This window comes from Chenopodium album, chromosome 21 (genome assembly GCF_948465745.1).
Source record: "Chenopodium album chromosome 21, dcCheAlbu1.1, whole genome shotgun sequence".
NCBI lineage: Eukaryota > Viridiplantae > Streptophyta > Magnoliopsida > Caryophyllales > Amaranthaceae > Chenopodium > Chenopodium album.
Genome location: NC_137854.1, coordinates 11,746,514 through 11,773,405, shown reverse-complemented (window position 1 = coordinate 11,773,405; position 26,892 = coordinate 11,746,514). Strand labels below are relative to the sequence as shown.

Below are 26,892 nucleotides of genomic sequence, written 5' to 3'. Positions count from 1 at the left end.
CAATTGATAAGCCATTGTTGATCTTGATCAAGGTTAATCGCATTCGCCATAGTTGAAATTCACCAAAATCTCAGCAAATTATCCCTAAACCATTTCAACAACATTTAAATTAAAAAAATTAAGAAAAATCGACAGTATACAAATTAAAAATCGAATATAATCGGAAAATGGAAAATCAGAGCAATTGAATTGAATAATACTGTAATAATCTGGAATTATAAAGGAGAGAAAAAATTGAAATTGAAAGAGAAGAAGATGATATTACCAGGTTGTTTGGAGGTTTATTAGGGTTTAAGAGGAGAGGGAATTGCTTTTTGAAATGGAGCAAAACCCGGCAACAGATACACAGTCTCTCTCTTATAATAGTAGCCAGCTGAGATAATCAGTGGCGGGGGTATTTTTGCGCTTTGGGAGTTATAACATTGGACAACTCAAAAGTATCCCAAGAAGACCGTGTGAGTAATCATTTTGTATGCAATTAAGGTACATCGTAAATTTATAAGTTTGATCAAATTTATAAATGAATAATCTGTTAAATATTTTTACTGATGGTAAAATATTTATCTGTGGAGGGATGGAGATAAGAAGCAAGTAGTAGTATGATGAAAACTTTTAGTTTTTTTCAACTTAGTTCACAATACGTGAACTTGCTCTTTTATAGTCAAAATATATGAATATAATAATATACATTGATGTACTACATACAAGTAATTGTACTTGGTAAAATTTACATTGACCTTAAAATTACTTCATGTGAACTTCAATCATGCATGTTTGTATTTTTCTCAACACTCCCCCTTTGAGCGTTCATGGAATGGGGTACAAGTTGCCTCATTAAAAACCTTGCTAGGTAAAACCCCGTGGGATAAAATTATAAAAACCATAGCTAGGGAAAAAGAGTACAACTATATCGTATTATATGCTTTGGTAAACTGCCTCGTTAAAAACCTTGTCAGGAAAAACCCAAGGATAAAAACCTGATCGAAGGGAAAAAGAGTGCAGTACATATAATACTCCCCCTGATTTCAGCATAGTTCACGAAGATGTCGCATTCCGATTTTATTAACTAACTGCTCAAATTTCTTCGAAGGAAGTGAGTTGGTGAACAGGTCGGAAAGATTGTCACAAAACTGAATTTGCTGGATATCTATTTCCTCATCCTTTTGCAAATCATGTGTGAAAAATAGTTTTGGGGCAATATTGAAAGTGTTATGTATTCGATAAGTGCAATTACTAGATATATCAAGGATCACGATTATGGAGATAATTGTTTGTTGCTAGATATGACAATTGATCTTTGGGCCAGTTAAATGGCCCAAAGCCTTATAGAATGGATCCTACAAGGTCACACACAAGAGTATTGAGTTAAACAAGTTAGAGGCACATTGTTGGGCCTTATGAGTTTATGACATGCCATATTGATAGTTGGGCTTAGGTAGTTAGAAGAGTCTAATAGGTTTTGGGCTTGACATGGATTTATTTCTAGATATGATCTATAAATATAATTCATGCCTAGGGTTGCATATCAGATCAATTAACAGTTAATTGAATGAAGCAACAAAAGTCCCAAAAAAAACCCTAATTCTCTCTCTCTCCACACTCGGCCCTCTCTCTCTCTCTCCTCCCTGTCCGTACGGCCCTCCCTTGGGTGGCGCGTGTGGTGGTTCGTGACTCATATCTCCGTAGAAGGTTGATTTAAGTGTTCGGTTACGACTAACTAGCATTAGTGGATGTTTGATCTGTGCTCGAGGACTTAGTAGTGGAATCACACGTGGGGGGCTGATTTCGGTGGGGGTTGGCTTCGTGGGTGGTGGGGTTGGCTTCGTGGATGGGGGAAAGGGGAGGGGGTTGGCTTCGAGGGTGGGGAAAAGGGAGGAGGGTGCAGTCGCCGACAGGGGGGAGGAGGAAGGGTGGCAGTGGGATGGTTGGGGTTTTTTTTAATTTTTTTTTTCTAACAAACTTAACAGAAATCCTAACGGATTCCGTTAAGTGGTAGTGATTTCTAACAAACTCTAATTTAGGTGGTAGCAAAGTAAAAAAAAATAAAAATAAAAAAATAAAATAAAACGGTAGTAAATGTGAATCGAAGTGTTTTTCCTAGAGCAAATGTCAAAATTTCCTAAAAACTAAAAAAAATTGGGAGACTATTCATAAGGATAACAATTGAAAGAAGCCCCCAATTTCTCAAATGAAAAGAGGTTAAGGGCGTGTTTGGCAAAATATAGTTGTGAAGGTAGCTGTTAGCTGTCAACAAACTATAGTTGTGAAGATAAAATAATTTAGGTATGAGTGTTCGGTAAAGTAGCGGTTGACTAGCTATTACATGTTAAAATTAATATTTTATATTTAAAATCTATAATATTATTAAAATACTTGGGACAACATGCTAATGACATGTGTCACCCATATGCCACATGTGCACTACATGCCTACATGTCACCCTATGTGTCACCCCTCTACTATCACCATATTGAATTATATTCATGTTTAGTCTCTATAACAAAAACTTTTTATTGGCCTAACTTTAATGTTATATTAAAATGTTTAATTTTATTGAAATTAAAACTCTTTATATGTATATAATTTCTTATTATATTATCATTTAAATATTGTAATATTTTTCAACATTAATTCTTCTAAATTACTGGTAATTTGATCAAGGTTGTGTTTGGATACACCTATTTCATTTCAAATAATTGAATTCAATTCTAAAATTTCAATTACTAGATTTCAATTCCAAGTCCCATGTTTGGGAAAGTTAAGAATTTACAATTTTGGATTTCAAATTCTAAAAGTTAATTGGCAAAACAAGGAATTTCAAATTCTAATATCTATTTGGAAATACAAGGAATTTCAAATTCTGAATTTTAAACCAAGGTACATTTTGCCAACAAACTCTAAACAAAAAGACAACATATCAAGATCTAGCTAGTAGTTTTAGTTCACAATCACCTAAATAAAAATACTAATCATTAATACATAATAAAACCCAATCCAATTTTTCCACTTCCGGTAGAGTTTTTAACATTTCAAATTCATCCACCGTCCCATTCATGAACCTTTTCACAGCTTGTAGGACTTGGTGACGTGAGATCCCAAGTACACTTGAGACTACCTCGTAGATCTCCTGTGAAGTTGGCTTCGATGGCCCTTGCGCTCTGCTCACATACTCCTTAAACGACTCTGCAAAACAGCTCACTGCATCTGCTAAACGATCTCTTTTGAGCTTCTTGTTTGATCCTCCGGAAGAAGCCTCGGAGGTACTTGCATTATCATTTTCATTCTCCATTGCTGCAGCAGCTTCTTCATGCTGCTCAGCTCCTTCACCAGTTGCTCTATCCGCAGCAAACAAAGTACATAAATCATCCCAATTCTCAATGAATTTATTCTGATATGCAGCTGCTTGGGGAGCTTCCTACATTAGCAATAATCAACATCAATGTAAGACAAACTATAATCAGAAAAACAGCACAATGACAAACTATAATTTGATACATAAGTCTACTTTCATGGGGATATTGGATCCATTTGCATTTGGTTTTAGTTTAACAAGAGACAACAAAATTCAGGCAGAAATGGATGAATGGGTCAGACTGCTAAGATGTGCGTATCAACTCTACAAATAAACTAGTTAAGTATTAAATTCATACACCAAGTTTTATAATCACCATCAAGGGCACCTACTGTTACCTAGCTAAATTACCTGGTTAGCCCAGGATAAACACTAAACACTGCAGGATAAACACAGCAGCTTTATCCTGATGATTAACTTGTATTTTCTAGTCACCCATCCACCCATTCCTTTATGTTACCCCTGATCTCTCTAAATTCCAAGCATGGCCATAAAGCCAATAATGTATGAAGGAGAAAATCTAACTAATGACAATATACGAGCATACATAACCTGACATCCTATTTTATACAAGAAAATAAAACATAATCCTTAACTCCCTGTGCATTTTGGTGTTCCTTCAATAGCTTAAAGCAGGAAATGGCTTGCCTATGATCAACTTATACACCATGATAGAAATTTTCAGATCAAAGGAAAATAGGAAGGTTTTCAGTTCGGTAATCAAGCCTAGAATTTCAGATTAACATATAAAACAAGCCTAAATTAACATATAAGCCTAAACAAGCCTAGAAGCAGAACAATTAACAATCAACAAGCTGAAACAGATAATAAAATTTCATGTTATAGTCTATTCAATGAAACAAGGAATAAATGAAGCATACCGTACAGTACGTATACCAATCATCAAGCTGTTCTGCAGGGATTACCACCATCTTCTTTTTTTCATCCCATTTAAACTTCGTGTAAGTTCGAATTTCAGTAATAACGGAATAGTGCTTCTTCCAAACCTTAATCCGATTCCTAACATGATCTACAGTTATAGACATGCCCAAGTCAGCCCTTAACTTGTCAACCACGGCTTGATATGCTTGTGACTTGAAATCTCCATCACCCTTGTTCCCTTCATTTATTTGCTCATACAATGTAGAAGTAAGTATCTCATCCATTTTTGAATTCCACGAAACATATCCTCTTCTATTAGGAGGACCCATAGGTTGTTTGCCTTGTCTTTTAGAAGTCATTGCTCCTAAATATCACAATGTAAACATTAGCAGACAACCAATATAAGAAAAAAAAAGTGATGAAAACATTAATATGCAGTCATGTAACTCTCTGAATTCTGGGTGCACAGCCACATGGCAGAGTATGACAGGGTGCTCTGAATTAAGTAGCCTATCTATTAAACAAAAAGTATTAAACAGAAAGTATCCATTTCATTAAACATAAAGTATTATACAGAAAGTATCCATTTCATTAAACAGAAAGTATCCATTTCATTAAACAAAAAGTATTAAACAGAAACTATCCATTTCATTAAGTAGTCAAAATTCGAATTCTCCTCCCTTGATACTCTTTAAACATCTTCTTGGCAAGTCTATCCCTAAAATCATTCCACTCTTTTGTTGATCGAGCACTGGTAATATAGTCTTCTTCTTCTTCCTTTTCTACATCGATTACTTCCATATTTAACAAATCTTGTTCTACCTCTTGCATAAGAGTCGTTTCTTCCATTTTTTCCTCTCTTAAAAAGTTATGGAGGATGAAGCATGCATTAATTATCCTAATTTGAGTCTTTTTACCAAAAAAACTAGGATCCCTAAGAATGCTCCAACGTTTCTTCAACAACCCAAAAGCCCTCTCAATAGTGTTTCGGGCAGAGGAATGTCGTAAATTGAAAAGTTCCATATAATTTGTTGGAGTGTTTTCCCGCCACAAATTTAAATGATAACGGGTTCCTTTGTAAGGAGCTAAAAATCCCTCACAGTTTGAAAAGCCCAAATCCACAAGAAAGTATTTGTCTGCATTATCAAATATTAGATTAATCATATAAGATTCAGTATAAAATTACTAAGTTATGAGGAAAAAAAAAATCTAAACTCTTACTTCTTGGTATTTTAAGCCCATTAGGCCTCCTTAACGCATCACGAAGCACACGAGGATCTGATGCGGACCCTTCCCAACCAGGTAAGACATATGTGAAACGAAGATTAGAATCACAAGCCGCTAAGACATTAGTACTAAGGTCACCTTTCCTATCTCGATAGCGAGGACGATCCTCAATAGGGACGGTCATCTTAATGTGTGTTCCATCAAGAGCTCCAACAACACCCTAACATTATATTTCACAATGCATAACTTAGGCTAATAAAAAGAAATTTATATCGTTAAAGCTATAGGTCATATTGATTTTACCTCAAACCATTTCCACTTGCTATCCTCGGCAAAATTAGTGGTTTGGTCAACTTGCTTGATGTAATACTTTCCAATCTTCAAAATATATTGGAGGACTACATGGAATTGACGACTCACGGTCTCTCCAGAACGGGCAAAGATAGCTTGAATTGTTCTATTTTTCAAATCTTGGGCAAGAATATGAAGAAACAATGCAACTATCTCTGTTACCGTGACATTTCTTGTTGTCTTTAAACCTCCCTTAGTTTGCAATATATGACATAATTTATTAAAACACCTTATGTCAAGCCTTAATTGCTCTCGACAAATCCTATCATTTTTTAAAGTGTTCATCCAAGTAGCTCTAGTTAAGGCACGCTCATGCTCATTCCATGTTACCTCCTTAAGCCTATACTTTTGACCATAACATGATGCACCTACTACTATCATAATAAAACCTATAACTACGACAATAAACTCCATATCTTCGTCATCATCCCTTACACGTTTTAGCGACTCCCGAGTAGAGACTTCCTCTGACATCTTTTCAATTATGAGCTGGAAGAATAAACAATACCCAGACTCAAACTTTGCTTATCTTAAGCCAATTCAATAGTATCATTAACAGCTTGTAAGCAACACAAATCACGAAAAAAAAGAGAGATAGAATTGCAAATTAGGATTGAATATAACGCTCGATTACATGCTACTAATCAAATTTCTTGACTATCTATTCTATCATTACAATTCCAAATCAAATTTCTTGACTTTACCCATATCAAGCAGCAAATGGACCAAGTAATCAAACACAATCAGCCGCAATAACTTTTACTAATCAATTCATCAACTTAGCCAATGTACAATTGGAAGGTAGACAATTTTGAGAAAAGCTGTACAATTCACATGAACTTTCATAGAGGGGTATTTACCGGGAATTACATGCTACTACTCCTAACCCCTCACATTTTATCAAACACATCCTAATATAAAATACAATGTATTTCCGATGAATTCCCAACTAACTTACAATCAGAAGAATAAATTAGTATTGTAAACTGCAAGCAACAAACTATATGCAATAAACTACAATAATCTGAGCATTAAATTATAGGATTTCATCAAATTGATTTGATTAAATTGACAAATCTCATCAAATTACAGAAATTAGGGTTAAGAATTGCAACTTATAAACTACAATAATCTGAGCATTAGATTATAGGATTAAGCAATAAATCGGAGAGAGATAAAGCATACCTGAGGAAAGAGATTGGAGATAGAGAAAAAGCTTGACCTCAGCTTCTCTAATGGCGGCACAGGAGAAAGGTAGGAGAGATAGAGCAAGGATTTAGGGAAAATTTTTCTCAGAAAGTATCGTGGAGAGAGAAAGAGTGAGATGAGAAACAAATTGGATTTGAAATGACATGATTTGATAATGGATTTCAAATGGCCATATTTCTTACATACCTTGGAATTGGCCCAATTACAAATCCAAATTCTTAGTATAGCCAAACAACCTATTTGGCCCAATTCCGTCATTTAAAATGAAATACACAATACCAAACAGGCCATAAATGAATTTAAAATGATTCGGAGCATCACCCAGGTCAATAACTAGTTATAGAGTAAATTTTTAACAACCACCTTAAAAGCTAATATTTCTAACTTTTCATAAAAGCTACCTCCACCACTGAAATCTACCTTAACCACACGTTTGTCAAACACTCACATTTTTTTTTGTTACATAGTGATTTGACTTGGTCAAACTACTAAAAGTTACTTAAAATTACTCAAATGCTAACGTCGAATACGCCCTAAATTTGTAAAATTATGAACAAAACCTCTTGAATGCTAGCATCGAACACGCTCTAAATTTGTAAAATTATGAAGAAAACCTAAAACATACCAGTACTACATGAAACTTGGAATTTCTCCATTTGAATCCTGAAAAGATGATTTGAGAGAGAGAAGACAATTTCAAAATATTTAGTGCGCAAAGGGCGGGGAAGCCATAAAAGCAGAGCAAGAACACTAGACCTTAATTTCGACTTTTGAGGAAGATTTTAGCCATGAACGCTGGCTAATCCAAGCTTTGAAGCTTAATCAATGAATTGGGGGTTCCATAACGTCCAATCAGGTGAATTTTCTACCTTACATACTCTGAAACTACTTAGTTTTACAGAATTCTATCAATTCATTGTTCTATTTGTCAAATGTACTTCAATATTTGTATAGTTATATTTCTATAATCGAAGAATTTATAGTGCTAAATCTTTAATTCATATGATCATATCATCTTAACAATAAATTTTAATTTGATCAGTGAATTCGGGTCTCCGAAGTCCGAACAGCCCATATAATCCAAATTCAGGATATTTGAGAGCTAAGACTCTAAAATCACTTATGTAGTTAGAGTTTGAGCTCATAATTTAGAGCATTGGACTAAGCATATGAGTAAAATCATAATTAGCCTCTCAAAATAAACTTGTTGAAATTAGGTTTACAAGTTTCGGTCTAAATTACATCAACCAGGTAGATAATTATAGAGGTGTTAATGACTTTGACAGCCCGTTTGCTAACCGGTTATAAATTGCGGTAATAGGAATGAATTAGTGTAATTTGGAAAGCTAAGTGACATCCTAATGTCTACAGTAATGCAAACTCTTATGCAAACTTGTGTTTTATAGTTCATAAACATCCCTATCACCCAGTCACCAAATAATCGAATATCACTTACTAGTTGGCGGTAATGGTACTAATGGTGATAATCCAGATTTGTGAAGAGAAAGAGGGAATTTAGGGTGAACTATTTATATACAAATTCATTCGCATTATCACTTCTCATGAGTGCTACCCGATAATGGGAGACGGAGAGTGAGTGAGAGACCTTGTTAGTTCTAGTGATGAAAATCATCTTTGTGTTACATAATTTCCTTATTGCTGCTGGGATTTGCCTTTGTCATCCGTGTTTAACCAGCTAAAATCTTACAAAGTATAATATAAGGCTTCATGATTCTCAAGTAGCATGAGATCATTAATATGTTAGACTTGAATCCCTTTCTTCCCATAGTATTCTTTCTAAAATCAGTATGAAAGAATAGGAGATAAACATTTTTTTAAATAATACTTGGTTTAGAACATTTAGCCCTGATTTCCTTTCTTCCAACAGTATTCTTTCTAAAATCATCGAGCTCTGACCCACATCTGCAATTTATCCATTCTACCTTATATAGTCTCAAACCACACCATCCTTCAGTCATCATATCTATCTCCTTGTGCAGCTTGTTGCATATTCAATCTCATTGTGCAACTTGTTGCATATCCAGGACTTCTCCCGTTACTCATTCACTGATCAACTGTCACAGTCTTTCCCTGACTGTAACTCTTCTCAGCAGCAAAAATCTGCTTTCATTTTTTACATCTCATAAATTAAATCCCCTTTTTTTTTAAATTTTTTTTTAAATTATCATGAAATGGGATAAAATTGAGATAAACTCTGTTTTAAATAGTATTAAGGTTTTAATATATATCATAAACTCTGTCAATTATTATTACGCTTATTATTCAATACCAAGAGAACTTAAATCAACAGCATGAGCTCTTGTTTTCTTCGGTCAATCTTTATGTTACCCTCATGTAGACTCCTCTTTCTGTTTATTTATACATTGATGTGGAGAGAACAATTGTTAGATTATAGGTTATATTAGTTGCCTTATTTATTGATTTATGTATTTTGAGTTTTTGATTTGGTCTAGTTTTAAGACAATACTTCTAGCTTTGCAATTTCAATATCTGAAAAAAAAATATACAGTTTCCAACTTCATAGTTCAAATAGTCCAAATGAGGATAATTACATGAGTGCACATAGGTTCACAATAATGTTTATATTGAATGGTAGGTGTAGACTAAGTTCTTTTGGTACATAAGGTGCCAGAAGAGCGGTGTTGTATACCAGATCATGGACATCACCTCCTATATGACTTTATTATCTAAGCTAGTTGGCATCCACCAAAAGTGCAGTGGTATAGACTAAGCTAGTAGTAATGATTTTTTCACCACAAAATAAGTTTTTATAATGACATGTATAGTGCTGAGTAAAATAGTTAAGGGTGGTGAATAATATTCATTTCAGGAAAATGCCCTTTTGATGTTGTACATGTTAAGGAAACTCTAGTGATGGTTTTGTAAAACGGTTGATAAAGGAAGTTTTAAATATGATCATGAGTTTTGAAATGTTATAGGCTCCAGCAGTTGATCTTTTACATGAGCCAATAACTTCTATTATTGGCGTTAAAAATGCTTTCTCTAATCTGATGATTAGGTTGACTACCTATAAAACAACCTACCTTTGGGAGTATTGAAGCCTTCTCACAAAGCAGCAGAATTTATTTGATTTATTAACATGCTATAATCAAATTGCAGTGGTTTTGTGATTCTTATCTGTATGTACATATTGATTACTTGATTAAAACATTCAAAAAACTTGTTGATTAGAAGGTCAACATACATATGCATTATATAATCGCCTAATTTACTCAGACAAAATGCTATGTAATTTCAATGTCCATTATATTTATAATCACACAAACAAATTCATATATTTAGAGAAACAAGATACAATATTGTAACTATTTTTTCTAATGCACAGCAATGTAATTTACATATATACAATGTCTCTTGATTTAGTAAATACACAGAGCAATGTAAACCTTGCAATTGTATGTAGCTTATAATATGTGGATTAGGCTAGGAAATCAGTTTTTCAGATCTGTCCAGAAAAGCAGGACTCATTTATCATTCCCATTTGCTTCTTATCTGATGAGTGTGCCTGAAATCATATGTTAACACATTGCTCCCATCACCTCGCTTCAGAACAAAACTTTCGACAAGCAAATAGCAACCAAAAGTTTTCCAGTCTCCTATTCCTTCATACTTCTCTTCTTTTACCACTTTGATCCACTTCTCTTTCTCTTTAGCCCATCCAACTCTTCCTTCTTCCCACATTATTCTTTCTACAATCAGTGAGCTCAGCCCCACCTGATAGTCTGTTCCGCTTCCATCTGCTGCCTTGTACCACACCACTCCTCTGCCATCAATCATCTCTTCTTGCGCTTCTAGCTGCCCTGCTATTCTTACCATCTCTGCTGGAACCACCGCATCGACTATCACAGTCTTTTCCTGACCATAGCTTCTCTCGGCAGAAAAAATCCGCTCCCATCTTTGCTCGAGTGTCATTTCATAATATACAGAATTCTTGATTTGATCTTTCTCGCTCCCATCTTTGATGAACATAAAAGGGCAGTACCACTTACCAACAACCACAGACTTTGACATTTCTTGAAATGGCAAAATATTGAAGTCCGGAAGACGAGCTCTAAGAGAAGGGTCAATACCTCGAGCCTCTCCCATGTTGAAGTTTTTTATAGATTTGGAGCTCATGTGCCATCCTTTTCTGCGTAAAAAATGTGGAGGGTGACCATCAGGTGCTACGGATTTAGCCGAGAGCCTGCTTCCACCGAGGCATGTTGGTGTTACAGAGAACTCAAACTGCTGATATATGTCATTTGCATCAAAGGGTGGTCTTGGTTTTACATCTCGGATGCATGGGATGCAGAAGCAGCAGGTGCTGATGTCGTCTTCTCTTGAGCTTGCATATGATTCCCTGTAACCATATATAGAAACATACGAGAAAGATTGTAAACTATAAAGCTATGTTAATTTATAGCATAGTATGAGATGATTTAAGTTGTGAGTTTACCCCTTTGTCCTCCCATCTGCTTTTATTGCATAATATCGATTTGATGAGAGTGGCTGGTTGATGACAGGAATCAAATAAACCTCATCAACTGAAGTGTGAGAGCTTTCGCCATTGCTGGTTGTATATCTGATGGAGAGGCGCTTATTTTGTGGAAATGGCAGATTATTGATAGATGAACCCTTGATCAACCCGAAAAAATAGGTTGGTGTGGATTCCTCATCTCGGAGTACCAAATAACCAGAATTTGGACCTTCTGGAGCTGATGAGATAGCTTCTGGGGAATTTTTGTATAGAGATAAGGGTCTGGTTGTGTACATTTTTTTCCCTCTATACTTAGACACCAGGTGCTTCCTATTCTTGGCTGACTCAGGGATAATAGTTGGCCTATCTTCGATAAATATAGTCGCCTGAATATGTTATTTGACTTTTCATTAGATCTATTTTAACTTATTAAGTCTTTATGCTGCCAGCTTTCATATGTTATTCAGTTGCCTAAACGTCATGTATGACCTTGTCTAGCTTAAAATAATGCTTGATAATGACTAATTTGACTATGATCACCCTAATTTCTCTTTGATTTTTTTTTAATTTTTTAATTTTTTATTTATTTTTTATTTTTTGAAAACATTTGAACATTTGGCACATTGTCAAAACATAGTTTACTTACGTGATTATTAATTTCGGATAGACATTGAGAGTAAATAATTTGATTTTTGGCAAGCCATGGGATTTGGGGCACATGCACAAGCAAGTCTTGGTCTTTTCACATAAAAAACAGCTCTCAGCAGTTTCCTGTGTCTTTCTCACCAGATAATTTTCCTAATATTAAGCTAAATTTAATTATAGGATTGTAGTCCATTGTACTAGCTAAGTATTGCAACCTGATGTCGTGTTCCTTAATGTAAATTTCGCGGTTCTTTTCGTTCCTCAGTCTTGTATTTGACCAAGTTTTGCATGTTACAGAATCTTCAAAGATTAAAGATTATGCATTATGCTGCATATTTCTTCAATCTGCTCGTTTCACTGCATTGATAATCAACCTGGATTTCACTTTTCTTGATTTTCGAGCAGAATCAAATTTCTCATTCACTCATTGTATACTGCTGAGTAGTATTTTTCTGGAGTTTAACAAGCTTTCAAACAAAAAAAACTTTTGTTGCAAAATTCCTAAATTTAATGGATTGCTATAATATAATACTACCTCCGGTCCAAATTACTCGCAACTTTGGAATATTTTATATCTCACAAATAATACCCCAAAGTTGCGAGTAATTTGGACCGGAGGTAGTATTATTTCGTTGGTAAAAATTATGCGAGAACAAAAGTTATCATTTTTCAAATACAATGAGATGAAAACAATTCTCATGGTTGCAATAAATTGTTTGTTGTCTATTTGTATAATCCATTCGTATCTATTTAAGCATTAGGTTGTGCACCAAGTTTTATACAAGTGAAATAAAGTGAGTATTCTAATGTGGATGAGAGTGATAATAAAATATGTTGATAAAAGATGAGTGGAAAGGTATGACGGAGTACTCGTATAAAAACATAGAGAGATTTCGATATAATTAGGCATTTTCTACTCGTTTTAGATAAGTGATGCACTTATTGATATAGGGGAAATAACTCTTTCAAAAAAAATATAATAAAAAAGTACGAGAAAGTAAGAGCAACTCCAGTGACAAGCTAATTTGACAATTAGTTTGATATGCCACATAAGCTTTTAAGCTAATTATTATTTTAGTTACTTTTTGCTCCAATGGCTAGCTATTTGATATAATGAGTTTTTTTTTTATTATGACAAGTTTAATTCTCAAGGCAAAGCTAATTTACTTAGCCAACATAATTGAGTTTTTTTTAGCTCGGTCAAGCTAGTAGGTAGGAAATTATTGTAATTGCAAGCAAGTCTCTAGCTACCATCACTAGACAAAATCCGAATGCACTTTTGTAAGACTTGGCCCTATCTAAAATTTGCTAATTTTACGGCAAATGAGGCGAGTTTGGGGTTTTTGAGTAGCAAAAGGTTTATGTGATTGATTTTAATTTAGTACTCCCTCCGTTTCATAATGATGTTCATGTTTCGCAAATCGATGCAAAATTTTACCCATCTTTAACCGCAAATATATTTAATCTCACACTAGCAAAAATTATAAAAGTATTAATAATCTATTCACCACGAATCAAACTAGATCCCACATAGACTATATTTGCTCTTATAGATTAAGAGAAATTTAGAAGATTCTCTTTCTTAAAAAAGTCAAACACTTCAACTAGAACGGAACGGAGGAAGTATGAAAGAAGGGATGCAATGCCGGACTTTGATGCAAGCTGAAAACATGACGAAGGAGTGAGAAAATCAATTTCTAAATATTTTTTGCGGGTTAGGGTTTGGAAGTGATGAACATGCATGAGAGCAGGCAAATTCAAGCTTTGAAGCTTAATCAATGGAGTGGAAGTTCAAAATTCTTCAATGAGGTAACTTTTCAACATTACACATCTATTTATATGTTTGCAATTACTTATTTTTGTACAATTCTATCCATTTCACTGTATTACTTGTCAAATGTCCTTCAAAATTTGTATGATTGTATTTCTATAATTTAAGAATTTCATTTTTGTGATCATATTGAATTCTTTGATTTGAACTGCAGATTCGGGTTTCGGCCTCTATGAACGGCCCATAGAAAACCCAAATTAAGGATATTTGAGTGCTAAAAGAGAGATTAAACTTTAAAATCATGTAGTTAGGGAATTTTCATAAAGTTAATGCAGAATATTATATGAATTTGGGTTCTTAATTTAGAGCATTAGACTAAGCATAAGAGTATAAACATGATAATTAGCCTCCTAAACAAACCTGTTGGAATTAGATTTTGGATGTTTCGGCCTAATTTATATTAGAAACTATAGAGGTGTTTGCGCCATTTATGCTATGACGGCCCGTTTGGTTGCTAGACTGAGGTGATAGGAATGAGTTAGTGTAATTTGGTAAACTAAGTGACATCTTAATGTCTAGAAATGTCTAGAAATGCAAATTCATCCGCAAATTTGTGTTATTCTTCATAAACTCATCCAGTAGTCCAATACTACTCCTGTGAAGTGGGAGTAGTAATGGATATTTGGATAATAATGAAAATTTGTGAATAAAAATATAGAATGTAGGGTAAGCTAGCATTACCATGTGAATGGACAAATTTATATACTAACTCATTCCCATTACCACCATTACTACTATTTGTCAAACGGGCCGTGAGTCTTAACTAATCCTAAGAGACAGACCACCTAGTGATGAACATCATCTCTCAGTTACATAAGTTTCTATATGATGTCCTGAGTGTTAACATGCTAAAATCTTGTATGGCTTCATGAATCTTTGGATGTTGCGAGATCATTAATAGACTTGAAAAATACATCCAAACTGATGGGGAAAATGGACTGTAAGCATATTAATTCTTTCCCCTTCACTAACATGAACGCCAATATTTCCATTATGTCTCTAAAAAGACCCCCACCCCCCTACCTCACCGGCAGGGTCGGATGTATGCAATCTTAGTTACAATGATGTGGAGGCTATCTCCTTAAATCCTCTATCTATTGGGAAGTAAGTCAATTGTCAATAGCCATCTATTATTGCTCAACGAGTTTATCTCCTATTGCTTCATAATCCTCATCTTCTTACCCTGACTTGCTTCTGTTCCCACACCATTCTCTCTACAATCAGTGAGCTATGCCCCACATCTGATATTCATCAACTGCATCAACTTTTATAGACTTTCCCTGACCATAACTCTTCAGCTGCACAACTTCATTTGTTGACAGTTCATTATTACAGATTTTTTAACTCGATATTTCTTTATCTCTGACTCTGTTCTTTGATAACTTTGAATAATAATGATAATAAACTTTGAGCTTGCATAAGATTTACTGTGATTAGATTAAATCTCGGGGAATTTGTGCATGTTACTCAGCACTGAACCTTATCGAGTATTTTTTTTTATATATTGATTTGACCTGTCAAAATATAAAATTTGTTAGAGGTTTATTTATATACTTATTTTATAAAAAATGGCTTAGCCACTTAGGTTAGTTCCTGCAGAACTCAGTAGATCAGGTTGGTATATATAGTCCTTGTGGATTCTTGTCTTGAAGTCCCTAGTTGGCAGAATTGGAACATTTGGTGGTAATGAGATGGCTTAGGGGAGATTTTGTAAAGGGACAAGGTTATGGTGCTGTATGTTTACCCTGATGTGTTGGATTATAGATTATTTTAGTTGTCTTATATATGTAGCTTGACCTGGTCTAATTTTAAGGCAATACTTATAGCTTGCTCCTTCAATGTTTTAATGAAACTTAAAATAGAGTGACCAACTTCAAATGGCTCAAACGACTGGAATGAGGATTTTACATGAGTGCACAAAGGTTCATAATTATGTATTTAAATGGTAGGTGTAGACTAAGTTCTTTTGGTGTTTAAGGAGCCACAAGCGTGGTGATGTATACCAAGTCATGGACATCACCTCTATGTGACTCTATCACCTAAGCTAGTTGGCATCCAATAGAAGAGCGTTGATGTATACCAGATCATGGACATCACCTCTGTATGACTTCACCACCTAAGTTAGTTGGCATTCCACTAGAAGGGCAGTGGTTTAGACTAAGTTAGTAGTTGTAAATTTGGGAATAAGCTGTTATGATGATTTTTTATATTATGGAGTAAAATAGTTAAGGTGGTGAATCAGTTTGATCTCAGAAAAATGCCCTATATATGTTGAACTTGCTAAGGAATCTCCACTGATAGTGCCGTATAATGGTTGATAAAGGAAGTTTTAAATATGGTATGATTTTGGAAATGCTACAAGGTCCATCAATTGATCTTTTCCTATTACATGAGCCTGTGACTTCAATAATATTGTTGAATAAGACTTTTACCTGATCATTTTGTTGAATACTCGTTAAACCTACCTTCTTTTCAGGAGCTGTTGAAACTTTCTCAGTAAGCAGAAGAATATATTTGATTATTAACATACTACATTTAAATAGCAATGGTTGTTCTTTGTTGTGATTCTTAGCTGTAATTACATGTTGATAACTTGATTAAACATTTACATGGCTTGTTCATTAATTGGAAGCTCAACATATATATTGAATAATCTGTTTTATTTTCTTAACAAAACATAAACTAATTTCAATGTCCATTAAGTTAGAAAATATGCAAGCAATTGGAGATTATTGGAATTATAAGAGAAAAAAAAATACAACTATTTTATTATTATTATTATTATTATTATTATTTAAAAATATAAGGTAATTACATATTTACAATATCCTTTGATTTATTAGATACATAAAGCAATGTAGACCTTGCAAGTATATGTATGTTTACAAGGGATCATGCAGAATAGCAGGACTGTAGGAAGACAGTTTTTCAGATCTGTCCAGAAAATGCAGGATTCATTGTCTCATTGATCATTCCCATTTGCTTCTTATCTGATGAGTGTGCCTGAAATCATATGTTAGGATAATGCTCCCATCACCCCGCTTCAGAACAAAACTTTCAACAAGCAAATAGCAACCAAAAGTTTTCCAGTCTCCTATTCCTTCATACTTCTCTTCTTTTACCACATTGATCCATTTCTCTCTCTCTTTAGTCCATCCAACTCTTCCTTCTTCCCACATTATTCTTTCGACAATCAGTGAGCTCAGCCCCATTCGATATACTGTTCCGCTTCCATCGATTGCCTTGTACCACACCACTCCTCTGCCATCAATCATCTCTTCTTGCGCTTCTAGCTGCCCTGCAATTCTTACCATCTCTGCAGGAACCACCGCATCGACTATCACTGTCTTTTCCTGATCGTTGCTTCTCTTGGCAGTAAAAATCCGCTCCCATCGTTGCTCAAGTGTCATTTCATAATATATGGAATTCTTGATTTGGTCTTTCTCACTCCCATCTTTGATGAACATAAAAGGGCAGTACCACTTACCAACAGCCACAGATGTTGAACTTTCTTGAGAAGAGAAAATATTGAAGTCGGGAAGACGAGCTCTAAGGGAAGAGTCAATACCGCGAGCCTCTCCCATGTTGAAATTTTTTAGAGATTTGGAGCTCATATGCCATCCTTTTCTGCGTAAAAAATATGGTGGGTGACCATCAGGTGCTACGGATCTAGCTGAGAGCCTGTTTCCACCAAGAAAAGTTTGTTTTACAGAGAACTCAAATTGCTGGTATATGTCATTTGCATCAAAGGGTGGTCTTGGTTTTACATCTCGGATCGTTGGGATACAAAAGCAGCAAGTGCCCATGTCTTCTTCTCTTGAGCTTGCATATGATTCCCTGTTAGCATGTTACAAGATACAAAAAAAAAAAAAAAGTAAATTATAAAGCTATGTTAATTCATAATTTCATAGCATAGTATGAGATGATTTAAGTTGTGTGTTTACCCCTTTGTCTTCCCATCTGCTTTTATTGCATAATATCGGTTGAATGAGAGTGGCTGGTTGATGACAGGAATCAAATAAACCTCATCAACTGAAGTGCTAGAGTTTTGACCATTGCTGGTTGTATGTCTGACAGAGAGGCGCTTATTTTGTGGAAATGGCAGATCATCTATAGACGAGCCCTTGATCAACCCGAACAGATATGTTGGTGTGGATTCTTCATCTCGGAGTACTAAATAACCAGAATTTGGACCTTCTGGAGTTGATGAGATGGCTTCTGGGGAACGTTTGTATAGAGATAAAGGCCTGGTTGTGTACATTTTTTCTCTCTGTACTTATTCACCAGGAGCTTCCTATTCTTGGCTGATTCCGAAAAATAATAGTTGGCCTATACTTCAATATATATAGGCATAGCCGCCTTAAAATTGACTATTTGACTAGGTCTAGATCAACCAGATCTTGCCAGCTTTAGTTTGTTATATGTGTTTGACTATGTTATCCAGCAAATAAAATTCCCATTAAATGTTTGGAAAGCAAAAAAGTCTGCATATAATAATGCTTGAATATAACTATTACAGAGTATGTTGGCATTTGCGTGCAGTCTAAACATAGTTTATGTGACTATCAATTTCGAAGGTTAATAGTTCCGATTTGTGGCAAGCCACAGCCCACAGGATGTGAAGCATATGCACAAGAAGTCTTGGTCTTCTCCGATATAAACAGCTCTAACCAGTTTCCGGTATCTTTCTCTCCAGTTATTTTTCTTGATATCTGGCTAAATTTAATCATAGGATCGTACTTCGTACTATTTTGTATTGTACTAACTTATTTGCCGTATCCCTTAATGCAAGTTTTTTGATTCTTTTTGTTCCTCAGTCTTGTATTTGACCAGTTTGCATGTTAGAATCGTCAAAGATTGTTGGCTGAACAACGCAATTAGTTTTATTTGGATATTAGTAAATTTCGAAACCATCATTAACAAGACTATCAACATTACAACTTAAACACGCTTTGGATAATTTGTTATCGGAAATTAAAAATTATTCATGACATGAAACTGTTTCCTAATACGGAGTTAATCATAATTGGGTAAAGTTATAGTTAAGGATCTCATTTAGCCTTTATTCTCTTCGTCTGAACTAAAATGTTTTGGTTTTAATTTTCTAAAGTTCCATTTAAAATGGTCTGATATAATCAAACTGTTTGATTAGAATAAAGTTAACTTATAGATCAATATATAAATACACACCATTAGCTGGTTCAGTTATTCAAACAATTGCTTGTAATAAAAAAAAAATATACAACTCTTCCAATTAATCCAAGCAAAAAACTATAATTTTTATTTATTTATTTATTTTTTTTTAGACAAGAAAAAAACCAAAATCTATACTACATACTAAATCCACGTGTTTTAATTATTTTTTAGTATATCTTGAAAATAAATCTATTTAATTAATAAATCTATTTAATTAATAAATCTATTTCCAAAATTATTTATAACGACACTGTATATACCCTATGAACTTAAAAGTCTCTTAGCTTAGTAGTGTATACGAAGTATTTTTTTTTTTTTTAAATCTACTATATATTAATAATAAAATAATACACCGAATTATTTTTATTAAAATTGTATTTTACCTTATTATATATTACGTATATTTTTAGACTAGATATTGTATTATATGAAAAGTTATTACATTGTATTATATGATAATACATACTAAATCCACTCTTCTAGAATTTGTCCACCTACATAATATTTTCTAAGTTGAATATTTTTAAAGTGGCAATCTATTTATGTTGAGTAAATTTTAATCTGTTTATATACATATATATATGTATTGATTTAAATGTCCGAACATGCTTGAAAATTACCTAGTTTTTACAGATACAAAATTACATATTTATGACAATAACAGAACAAAATTATGAAGATTTGGTCTGATATGTCTGTCTCATATAGAATTTTCTAAACTGGTCTTATTTTAACAAGTAATACGGAGTAATAACAAGAATAAAGTGTAGAGAACAGAGCCTAATGGTTTAGTTACATTTTCGGTTAACTTTATTACTTACTTCATAGTTATGCAGGGTAACCCATTGGATGTACTCCATATAATCCATATAAGCTATTCATATATAGTTCAAATGAGAAATTGAGAATTACATCTCTGTTTTTTTTTGCTCATTTTATCATACATAGTTGTGATTAATAATCCATGAGAATGAGAAGATTTAATTGCAATTTGCTAAATAAGTAAGATGCAATAACAAATTAACAATGCCATTATTTTTTATGTGCTAGTTTCTTGGCTTGAATATTATTTTTTTTCTCATTACTTTACTACGAAGTAGTTGCTGTAGCCTGTAAGTTTGTAACCATGTTGATTGTTGAACAACGCTTGTTCTCTAATCTATTCAGTTATTCACGACAACCTGTATAACCTTCCTTCCCTGAAACAATGAAAATATAATAAAATAGATGAATTGATTTAACTATGTTGTAGTTCGTAAATAGATTGGTCACCAGTGGTGCTTAGCTGCAACACATGCAGCAAGATTGTTATTATTTTAACTGTTAGTTTTCTTTGTTGTAAAATTCACATTAAACTCTTTTTCAGTAATTCAGACAAAATGCAAAGTACTTGCAATATCTTTGTATTTACCACACACAAATGACTCAAAGATACAATTTTACAATCACCTCCAAATGCAATGTAAAGTACTTACAACGTCTTTATGTTCAGTATCACAATACTGTGTGTTTCTAAAGGATCATGCAAATCAGGACTGCAGCAAGACATTGTTTTTACATCCCTCCAGCAGGAAATTCTGATGTCATTGATGTTACTCCCATTTACTTCTTATCTGGTGAGTATGCCTGAAATCATATGTTAGCAGAATTTGCCCATTATTTCTCTTCAGAACATAACTTTCAACTAGTAAATAGCAACCAAATTTTTTCCAGTCTCCTGTTCCTTCATATGTTTCATCTTTAACCACCCTGACGCGCTGCTCTTTCTCTTTATTCCATCCAACTCTTCCTTGTTCCCACATAATTCTTTCTACAATCAGTGTGCTCAGCCCAACAAAAACTTCATTCGTCCATTCCGGTTTCATCAGTACACTTAAACCATACCACCATTATGTTATTGTTTCTGTCTTCTTGTGCAGCTTCCTGACCTGCAATTCTTACAGATTCTGTTGGAACTATCATGTCGACTGTCACTTTCTTTCCTTGATTGTACCTCCTCTCAGCAGCACATATCTGCTCCCATCGTTGCTCAAGTGTCATTTCATAGAACACGTTCTCTTTGACTTGATCTTTCCTTCTCCCGTCTTTAATGAAGATATAAGGGCAGTACCATTTACCAACAACCACAGGCTTTGGACATACTTGAGAGGACCATAAATTGAAGTCTGGAAGATGAATTCTTAGAGAAGAGTCAATACCTTGAGCCTCTCCAATATAGAAATTTTCTGGAGAGTTGGATTTCATTTGACATTTTTTTGTGCATAAAACCATAGGAGGGTCACCATCAAGTGCAACAGATTTGGCTGTGGGCATGTATACGTTCCTGCTCAAGTTTGAATTTGTTACAGAGAATTCAAACTGCTGATACACGTCGTCTTGATCAAAGTGAAAATAGTATAGTGCACCCGGGTGCACCATGCGCATGGTACACCCGGAAATAACATTAGGCTTATTTTAAAGAACATGAGGGAAAAAAAAAAGAACATACGAGTGTTTGAAAAAGAACATGCTAGTATTTGAAAAAGAACATGCATAATAGTGTTCAACACAAGAACATGTTTGTGTTTGACAAAGAACATGGCCTCCGAAAAGAACATTAGACATATTTTAAAGAACATGTTAGTGTTTGAAAAAGAACAAACCAGTGTTTGAAAAAGAACATGCTAGTATTTGAAAAAGAACATGCATAATAGTGTTGAACAAAAGAACATGTTTTTGTTTGACAAAGAACATGACCTCTGAAAAGAACATTAGGCATATTTTAAAGAACATGGAATCAAAAGAACATGTTAGTGTTTGAAAAAAAACAAGCTAGTGTTTGAAAAATTAACCTTGTTTGGTTATCTTCCAGTTGGCTTCAATTCATTACTATTCTTCTTTCTCCTCTAATTGTTCTTTTTTGAACAACTTGTACTTTATAGCTTTAATTATTTTTTTTTAAAAAAAAAAACCCAAATTGACAAAATTAAACACTTTGACTTTAAAATTATTGACGAAAAACAATTTGCATGTACAATATTTATACTTACGTTTTACTTGAATCCACCATTTGCTTAAGTTTGAAGGTTGAATTGTTGAAATAAGTTCAATTTTTTTTTCTTGGGTTTCACTTTGAAGATGAACAATTTTGCTATTTTGAATTTTTTTGAAAAATAGAAAAAGATAAAGAGAAAAGTTATGGAGAGAGAAAATGAGTACTTTGGAAATGATTTTACCCAAATTCATTGAAATTCTTAAATGAAAATGATGGTGTAAAGGAGAGTAAAAATTGGCAGCAAGAAAGAGAGTGATAGGAAGGGAAAGAGGAGTGAGAAATTGCAGGAGAAGAGAGTGATGGATTTTCAGTTGCAAGAAAATAAAAACATGTTCATTTTTTACCCATATTCTTTTAAATATACTAAATGTTCTTTTGGGTGCACCATGCGCATGGTGCACCCGGGTTCACCAGCCACAAATTAGATCAAAGGGTCTTAATTCTTCATCTGGGATTCAGATGCAGAAACAGCAGACGTCCATGTCTTTTGAACTTGCATATGCTTCCCTGTTACCAAGATTAAAATAAAAATATATTGAGAAAAATGCACATTAATTGAAGAAAGGAGTACGACCAACATATAACTTTGGTGGAGTAAACTACCTATTATTAATTGATTGTACGTTGGGCTTATTTTTGACAAATTTTCCAATTTCTAATGTGTATGTAAGAGAAGAGTACCTATATTTGTGTGGAAAATCATATGTAGGCAAGGCTGTATATATATTACCCTAGAGTCTAGACAAGTAATAAGCATGTACGGAGTTACTCTCTTTCAAAGCTCCCCGGTCCGGCCCAACGTACTTAAAAAAAAAATATATGTTTTCATCATGTAAAAATAAAAGTTAAATTTGTAATTAGTCAGGATTACAGATGACGTAATGGTTAAAATAATTTACATGCCTCCATTTAAGAAAGGTATTTATTTTGGTTTTTATTGTAGTAATGGGAGAAGATGGATGATTGGATCACCATTTCAATTGGTATATTTCTCAAATTCGATCCATTTACACCATTTTTTTTTTTTGGGTTAAAGGACAAAATTAGCACAATATATGAGGAAAGAGATAATAGAACTAACTAAATTTACTCCACACATGAAACATATGAGCTGCATAATCAATATTCAATTCTGATCCTACCAATTAATGGAACAAATATAAGTACACATAATCTTGCAATATTGAAGTATTTGATTAAAAAGTCTACGAGAACGTACATACTCTAAAAGAGTACCTTTAGCCTATTGCACCACAAGTCTACAAGAGATGATAAGTGATTTGAACCACTCACAAGTCACGACAACAAATTTATGTGCTAAGGATATGTTCTCTTCACTTTTATTTTGCTGAATTGAAATTATATTTGTTAAAATGAAATTATTTTAACAGAAGTTAAATTATTTTTACGACCACTAGTGCAACCATCCACCGATAGCTAGCCGTTAGTGAGATTTTTTCCAACGGTGTTTCACTATAACACCAACTGTTTCTGTCTGTCTTTGGAAAACGCCTGATTTCTTGTTGCGATACATTCTTAAATCGAGATATTGTAACTAGGTTATCGTTTCAAACACATGCTACTACAATTGTATGGACTACGGAGTAATAATTTTCTAATTTATGGACAAGTTATGAAAAAGTAGTGGGTAATAATAAATCAGGATGGTGTAATGGTCATGGTCCACCAATTCCAAAGTTATTCACTGACTTAAGTTAACTTATGTTCCCGGCAAAAAAAAAAAAAAAAAAAAAAAAAGGTTAACTTATGTTGTGCACTTGTGCTTGCTACTCGGCTACTCCAAATCTCCAATGTTGGTAAAGTAACTGTTGAAATCAATAACAAACAAAAGATTAGAACTTTCCTGAATTGAATATCTCAAACTCACAGTCGCGCCGCGGAACAAAATCCACTGCCTTAGAAGCGAAATACGCCACCACCGGTACAAGTTTCCTAGTGACGCACGCCCCCCAAGTTTAACGCAACTCTCCTTCGTAATTCGTGCACCCGAACCCGAAAAGTGGAATTGCTCAAGAACTGTTTAGATCTCAAAGGGTAGGTTTGTGTTTGTGTGTTTAGGGTATTTTCAATAATGAAATTAACGTATGAATCTATAAGGAAAAGTAGTAGTAGTATATTTATAAGGTCTTCAAAAGAAACCTAATAAATATAAACTTCCTCTTTGATGCTGCCGTACACGGTCGTGTAGGTGAGGGTACACGACCGTGTGGTAAAATCTTGTTCGCAAAAGCACACGGTCGTGTAGGAAAGAACACACGGCCGTGTAGTTGGGTTTATATGTAAGAGCTATCACACGGTCGTGTAGGAGAGAACACACGGTCGTGTAGTCAGGTTCATATGCAAGAGCCATCACACGATCGTATACTATTAGACACACGACCATGTATCAATTGTTGCAAAACGAGTCTACAACCAAATGAGAACAAATATCTCCGGTTGCATTACCAACTCCAACATCCAATACTGCTCTAGTGCTCTGCGCCTCTCCCGACGTAACAATAACAAAACACCAGCAGCAACAGAACGAATCAATGAACAATGCACGTTTTTTTTTTTTTTTTTTTTTTTTAAAGTGGCATGAAACTTTATTTGTAAAAAGTTTGCAAATAATTTGAACTTCTTATTCAAGAAAAATGAAATCATTTGGGACACGTTTCTACAGTTATCATAATGAATTCTTGTACATGAACAAGAGTAAAATTTAAAAAGGTTAACAACTACCCTATAATTATTTCCCGAACCACACCTCAACTTTGACGGTTTTTTTGGTTATGTATTTGCGTGATAGATACTTGGGAGTTTGGCCTTATTCTCTACAACTTATTTTAGGCTTATTCCCTAATAAATTCAGATCAGATCAAAAAGATTCATATCAGACCAGTCCAAATCAGTAATTTTTTTATTATCATTTACTTATCGCTGATATCAAAGAGAGTCTCAGTATAGTCAATCAACTAATCTACTCGTAGAGTGCTACCTAGTAGTCTAGATATCGTTAATTGCGCATTATTTTTATAAAAATTACATATTTAAAAAGTTCATAATGAGACGAATCTAACAAGATCCATTTTGATAATATTTTTCTTCATAGATTAGTATTAAAATGTGGTCAAAGTTAGCCAAATTGTTAAATCAGATCAAGCCAAACCACATCAGGCCTTAATAAATTCAGATGATGAGATCAACTTATTTCAGGTGAAGAGAACAAGTCCTAAAGGGAGGGTAAGGGATTTCTACCCCCAAATACCCTCACTTGGTGGGATTCGAACCCCCATACCTTCAGAATCTAAAATAAGAACCTTACAAAGTGAATCAACACTTTCTTGATAAGAACCTTACCTAGTGATGTATATACATAAACCCAAAATTGAGAGATGAAGAGCCGATCGAATAAGTTGATATCCAACAATGATTATTTATCAATTTCAATTCACACACTTAAGAAAAATAAGGAAGATATATAAAAATAAAAAATTGTATCTTACCTAGAGGAAGGCATGGGCCATAAAAATAAAAAATTGTATCTTACCTAGAGGTGGGCATGGGCCATGTCGGCCTGCGGGCGACACGGGCCCAGCACGACATTGGCCCGCAACGGCACGAGTCCGCCAATGACACGACACGACACGACAAGGTGACCGAGGAGTGGGCAGTGGGCCTTGCCGTGAACACGATTTCAAGAATCCGGCACGAACCTGCGGGCGGCACGGTAGTTTGGCTCACCAGCACGGCACGCCAAGCATGGCCATAAAATAACATAAATAATAATAAAGAACTATAATAATAAAAAGAACAATAATAATATAATAATAAAAAATGATAAATTAATAAAATTATTTAAATAGTATATCCATTTTAAAAGTTGTTCAATTTTTTTTAAAAAAATATTAAAAATATTATGGGCGGCCCGATGCCCGGCACGACACGGCACGTAGGCACGTGCTGTGGACTGGGGTGTGCTAAATGGTGGCCCGGCACGCATGGTACGCCAAGATGTAGGCATGGCGCGGCACAAGCCACCACCAGGCACCGTGAGACATGGCCCGCGGCGACCCAGCATGGCACGTTGCCCATCTCTAATCTTACCATCATGAACAAATAATTACCTTAATAATAGTAGCATTGGAAAAGTGTTAATTATTTTTTAGTTTAGTTTGGGATTGATTGTGGGTAGAGGGGGTAACTATCTAGCCAAAGCAAATTAGCCTATACTAATCGCATGCATGCCCTAATTAAAAGAATATTTTCGTTTTTAAAACGGAGTATTAATCGAATTGTAGGATCTTAATCCCAGGTTATTTTTGTCTCAAGAAACATGGACTTAAGAAAATAAAAATATCTTTGGATCAATGTCATCAACTGGATATGGTGAGTTTAAATGTTTGCCACTGGTTTAAAAAAAAATATAAAAAAAAAATAAAACACAGCTAAAATTATTTTGAAATGTAAGCTCATTAACCAAGAAGAAATAAAATTTTGACCTATGCAATGATTATTCATACACTTTACTTTAACTATCATGGGGACGTTGTTAGAAGGTGTATTTTCAAAATATAACTATTTTATAATTTTTATGTATTAATAATCAGAGATGTTTATGATTGATAAATATTTATGGTTGAATTATATATTGACAAACCTGATAA

At 34.2% G+C, this 26,892-nt stretch overlaps 4 protein-coding genes across 4 annotated transcripts; all 4 read right to left on the bottom strand.

Annotated features, from left to right (window-relative positions):
• Positions 1-4,885: 4,885 nt before the first annotated feature.
• Positions 4,886-6,286, bottom strand: LOC145600408 (uncharacterized). Its single transcript, XM_081656305.1, has 3 exons — positions 5,765-6,286; positions 5,456-5,681; positions 4,886-5,370 (listed from the first exon to the last, which is right to left on the bottom strand). Exons 1-3 carry the CDS (start codon positions 6,284-6,286, stop codon positions 4,886-4,888), a joined length of 1,233 nt encoding a protein of 410 aa, XP_081512431.1.
• Positions 6,287-10,326: 4,040 nt separating this feature from the next.
• Positions 10,327-11,815, bottom strand: LOC145601774 (uncharacterized). Its single transcript, XM_081657842.1, has 2 exons — positions 11,499-11,815; positions 10,327-11,402 (listed from the first exon to the last, which is right to left on the bottom strand). Exons 1-2 carry the CDS (start codon positions 11,813-11,815, stop codon positions 10,535-10,537), a joined length of 1,185 nt encoding a protein of 394 aa, XP_081513968.1. The 3' UTR covers positions 10,327-10,534.
• A 4,936-nt stretch (positions 11,816-16,751) lies between these two features.
• On the bottom strand, positions 16,752-18,256 carry LOC145602008 (uncharacterized). Its single transcript, XM_081658117.1, has 2 exons — positions 17,940-18,256; positions 16,752-17,832 (listed from the first exon to the last, which is right to left on the bottom strand). The coding sequence occupies exons 1-2, from the start codon at positions 18,254-18,256 to the stop codon at positions 16,965-16,967; spliced, it is 1,185 nt and encodes a 394-aa protein (XP_081514243.1). The 3' UTR covers positions 16,752-16,964.
• Positions 18,257-21,033: 2,777 nt separating this feature from the next.
• LOC145600406 (uncharacterized) lies at positions 21,034-21,504 on the bottom strand. The gene has a single exon (XM_081656304.1). It carries the CDS (start codon positions 21,502-21,504, stop codon positions 21,034-21,036), a length of 471 nt encoding a protein of 156 aa, XP_081512430.1.
• Positions 21,505-26,892: the final 5,388 nt, after the last annotated feature.

What these genes read in the sequence shown, in the direction of transcription:
- LOC145600408 (XM_081656305.1), bottom strand. Translation starts at nt 6,286, where the DNA reads ATGTCAGAGGAAGTCTCTACTCGGGAGTCGCTAAAACGTGTAAGGGAT. An exon ending in GCAAGTGGAAATGGTTTGAG is followed by an intron (nt 5,682 to 5,764) that starts GTAAAATCAATA and finishes ATATAATGTTAG; the next exon opens with GGTGTTGTTGGAGCTCTTGA. An exon ending in TGGGCTTAAAATACCAAGAA is followed by an intron (nt 5,371 to 5,455) that starts GTAAGAGTTTAG and finishes TTGATAATGCAG; the next exon opens with ACAAATACTTTCTTGTGGAT.
- LOC145601774 (XM_081657842.1), bottom strand. Translation starts at nt 11,815, where the DNA reads ATGTACACAACCAGACCCTTATCTCTATACAAAAATTCCCCAGAAGCT. An exon ending in GCAGATGGGAGGACAAAGGG is followed by an intron (nt 11,403 to 11,498) that starts GTAAACTCACAA and finishes ATATGGTTACAG; the next exon opens with GGAATCATATGCAAGCTCAA.
- LOC145600406 (XM_081656304.1), bottom strand. Translation starts at nt 21,504, where the DNA reads ATGCCCACAGCCAAATCTGTTGCACTTGATGGTGACCCTCCTATGGTT.
- LOC145602008 (XM_081658117.1), bottom strand. Translation starts at nt 18,256, where the DNA reads ATGTACACAACCAGGCCTTTATCTCTATACAAACGTTCCCCAGAAGCC. An exon ending in GCAGATGGGAAGACAAAGGG is followed by an intron (nt 17,833 to 17,939) that starts GTAAACACACAA and finishes ACATGCTAACAG; the next exon opens with GGAATCATATGCAAGCTCAA.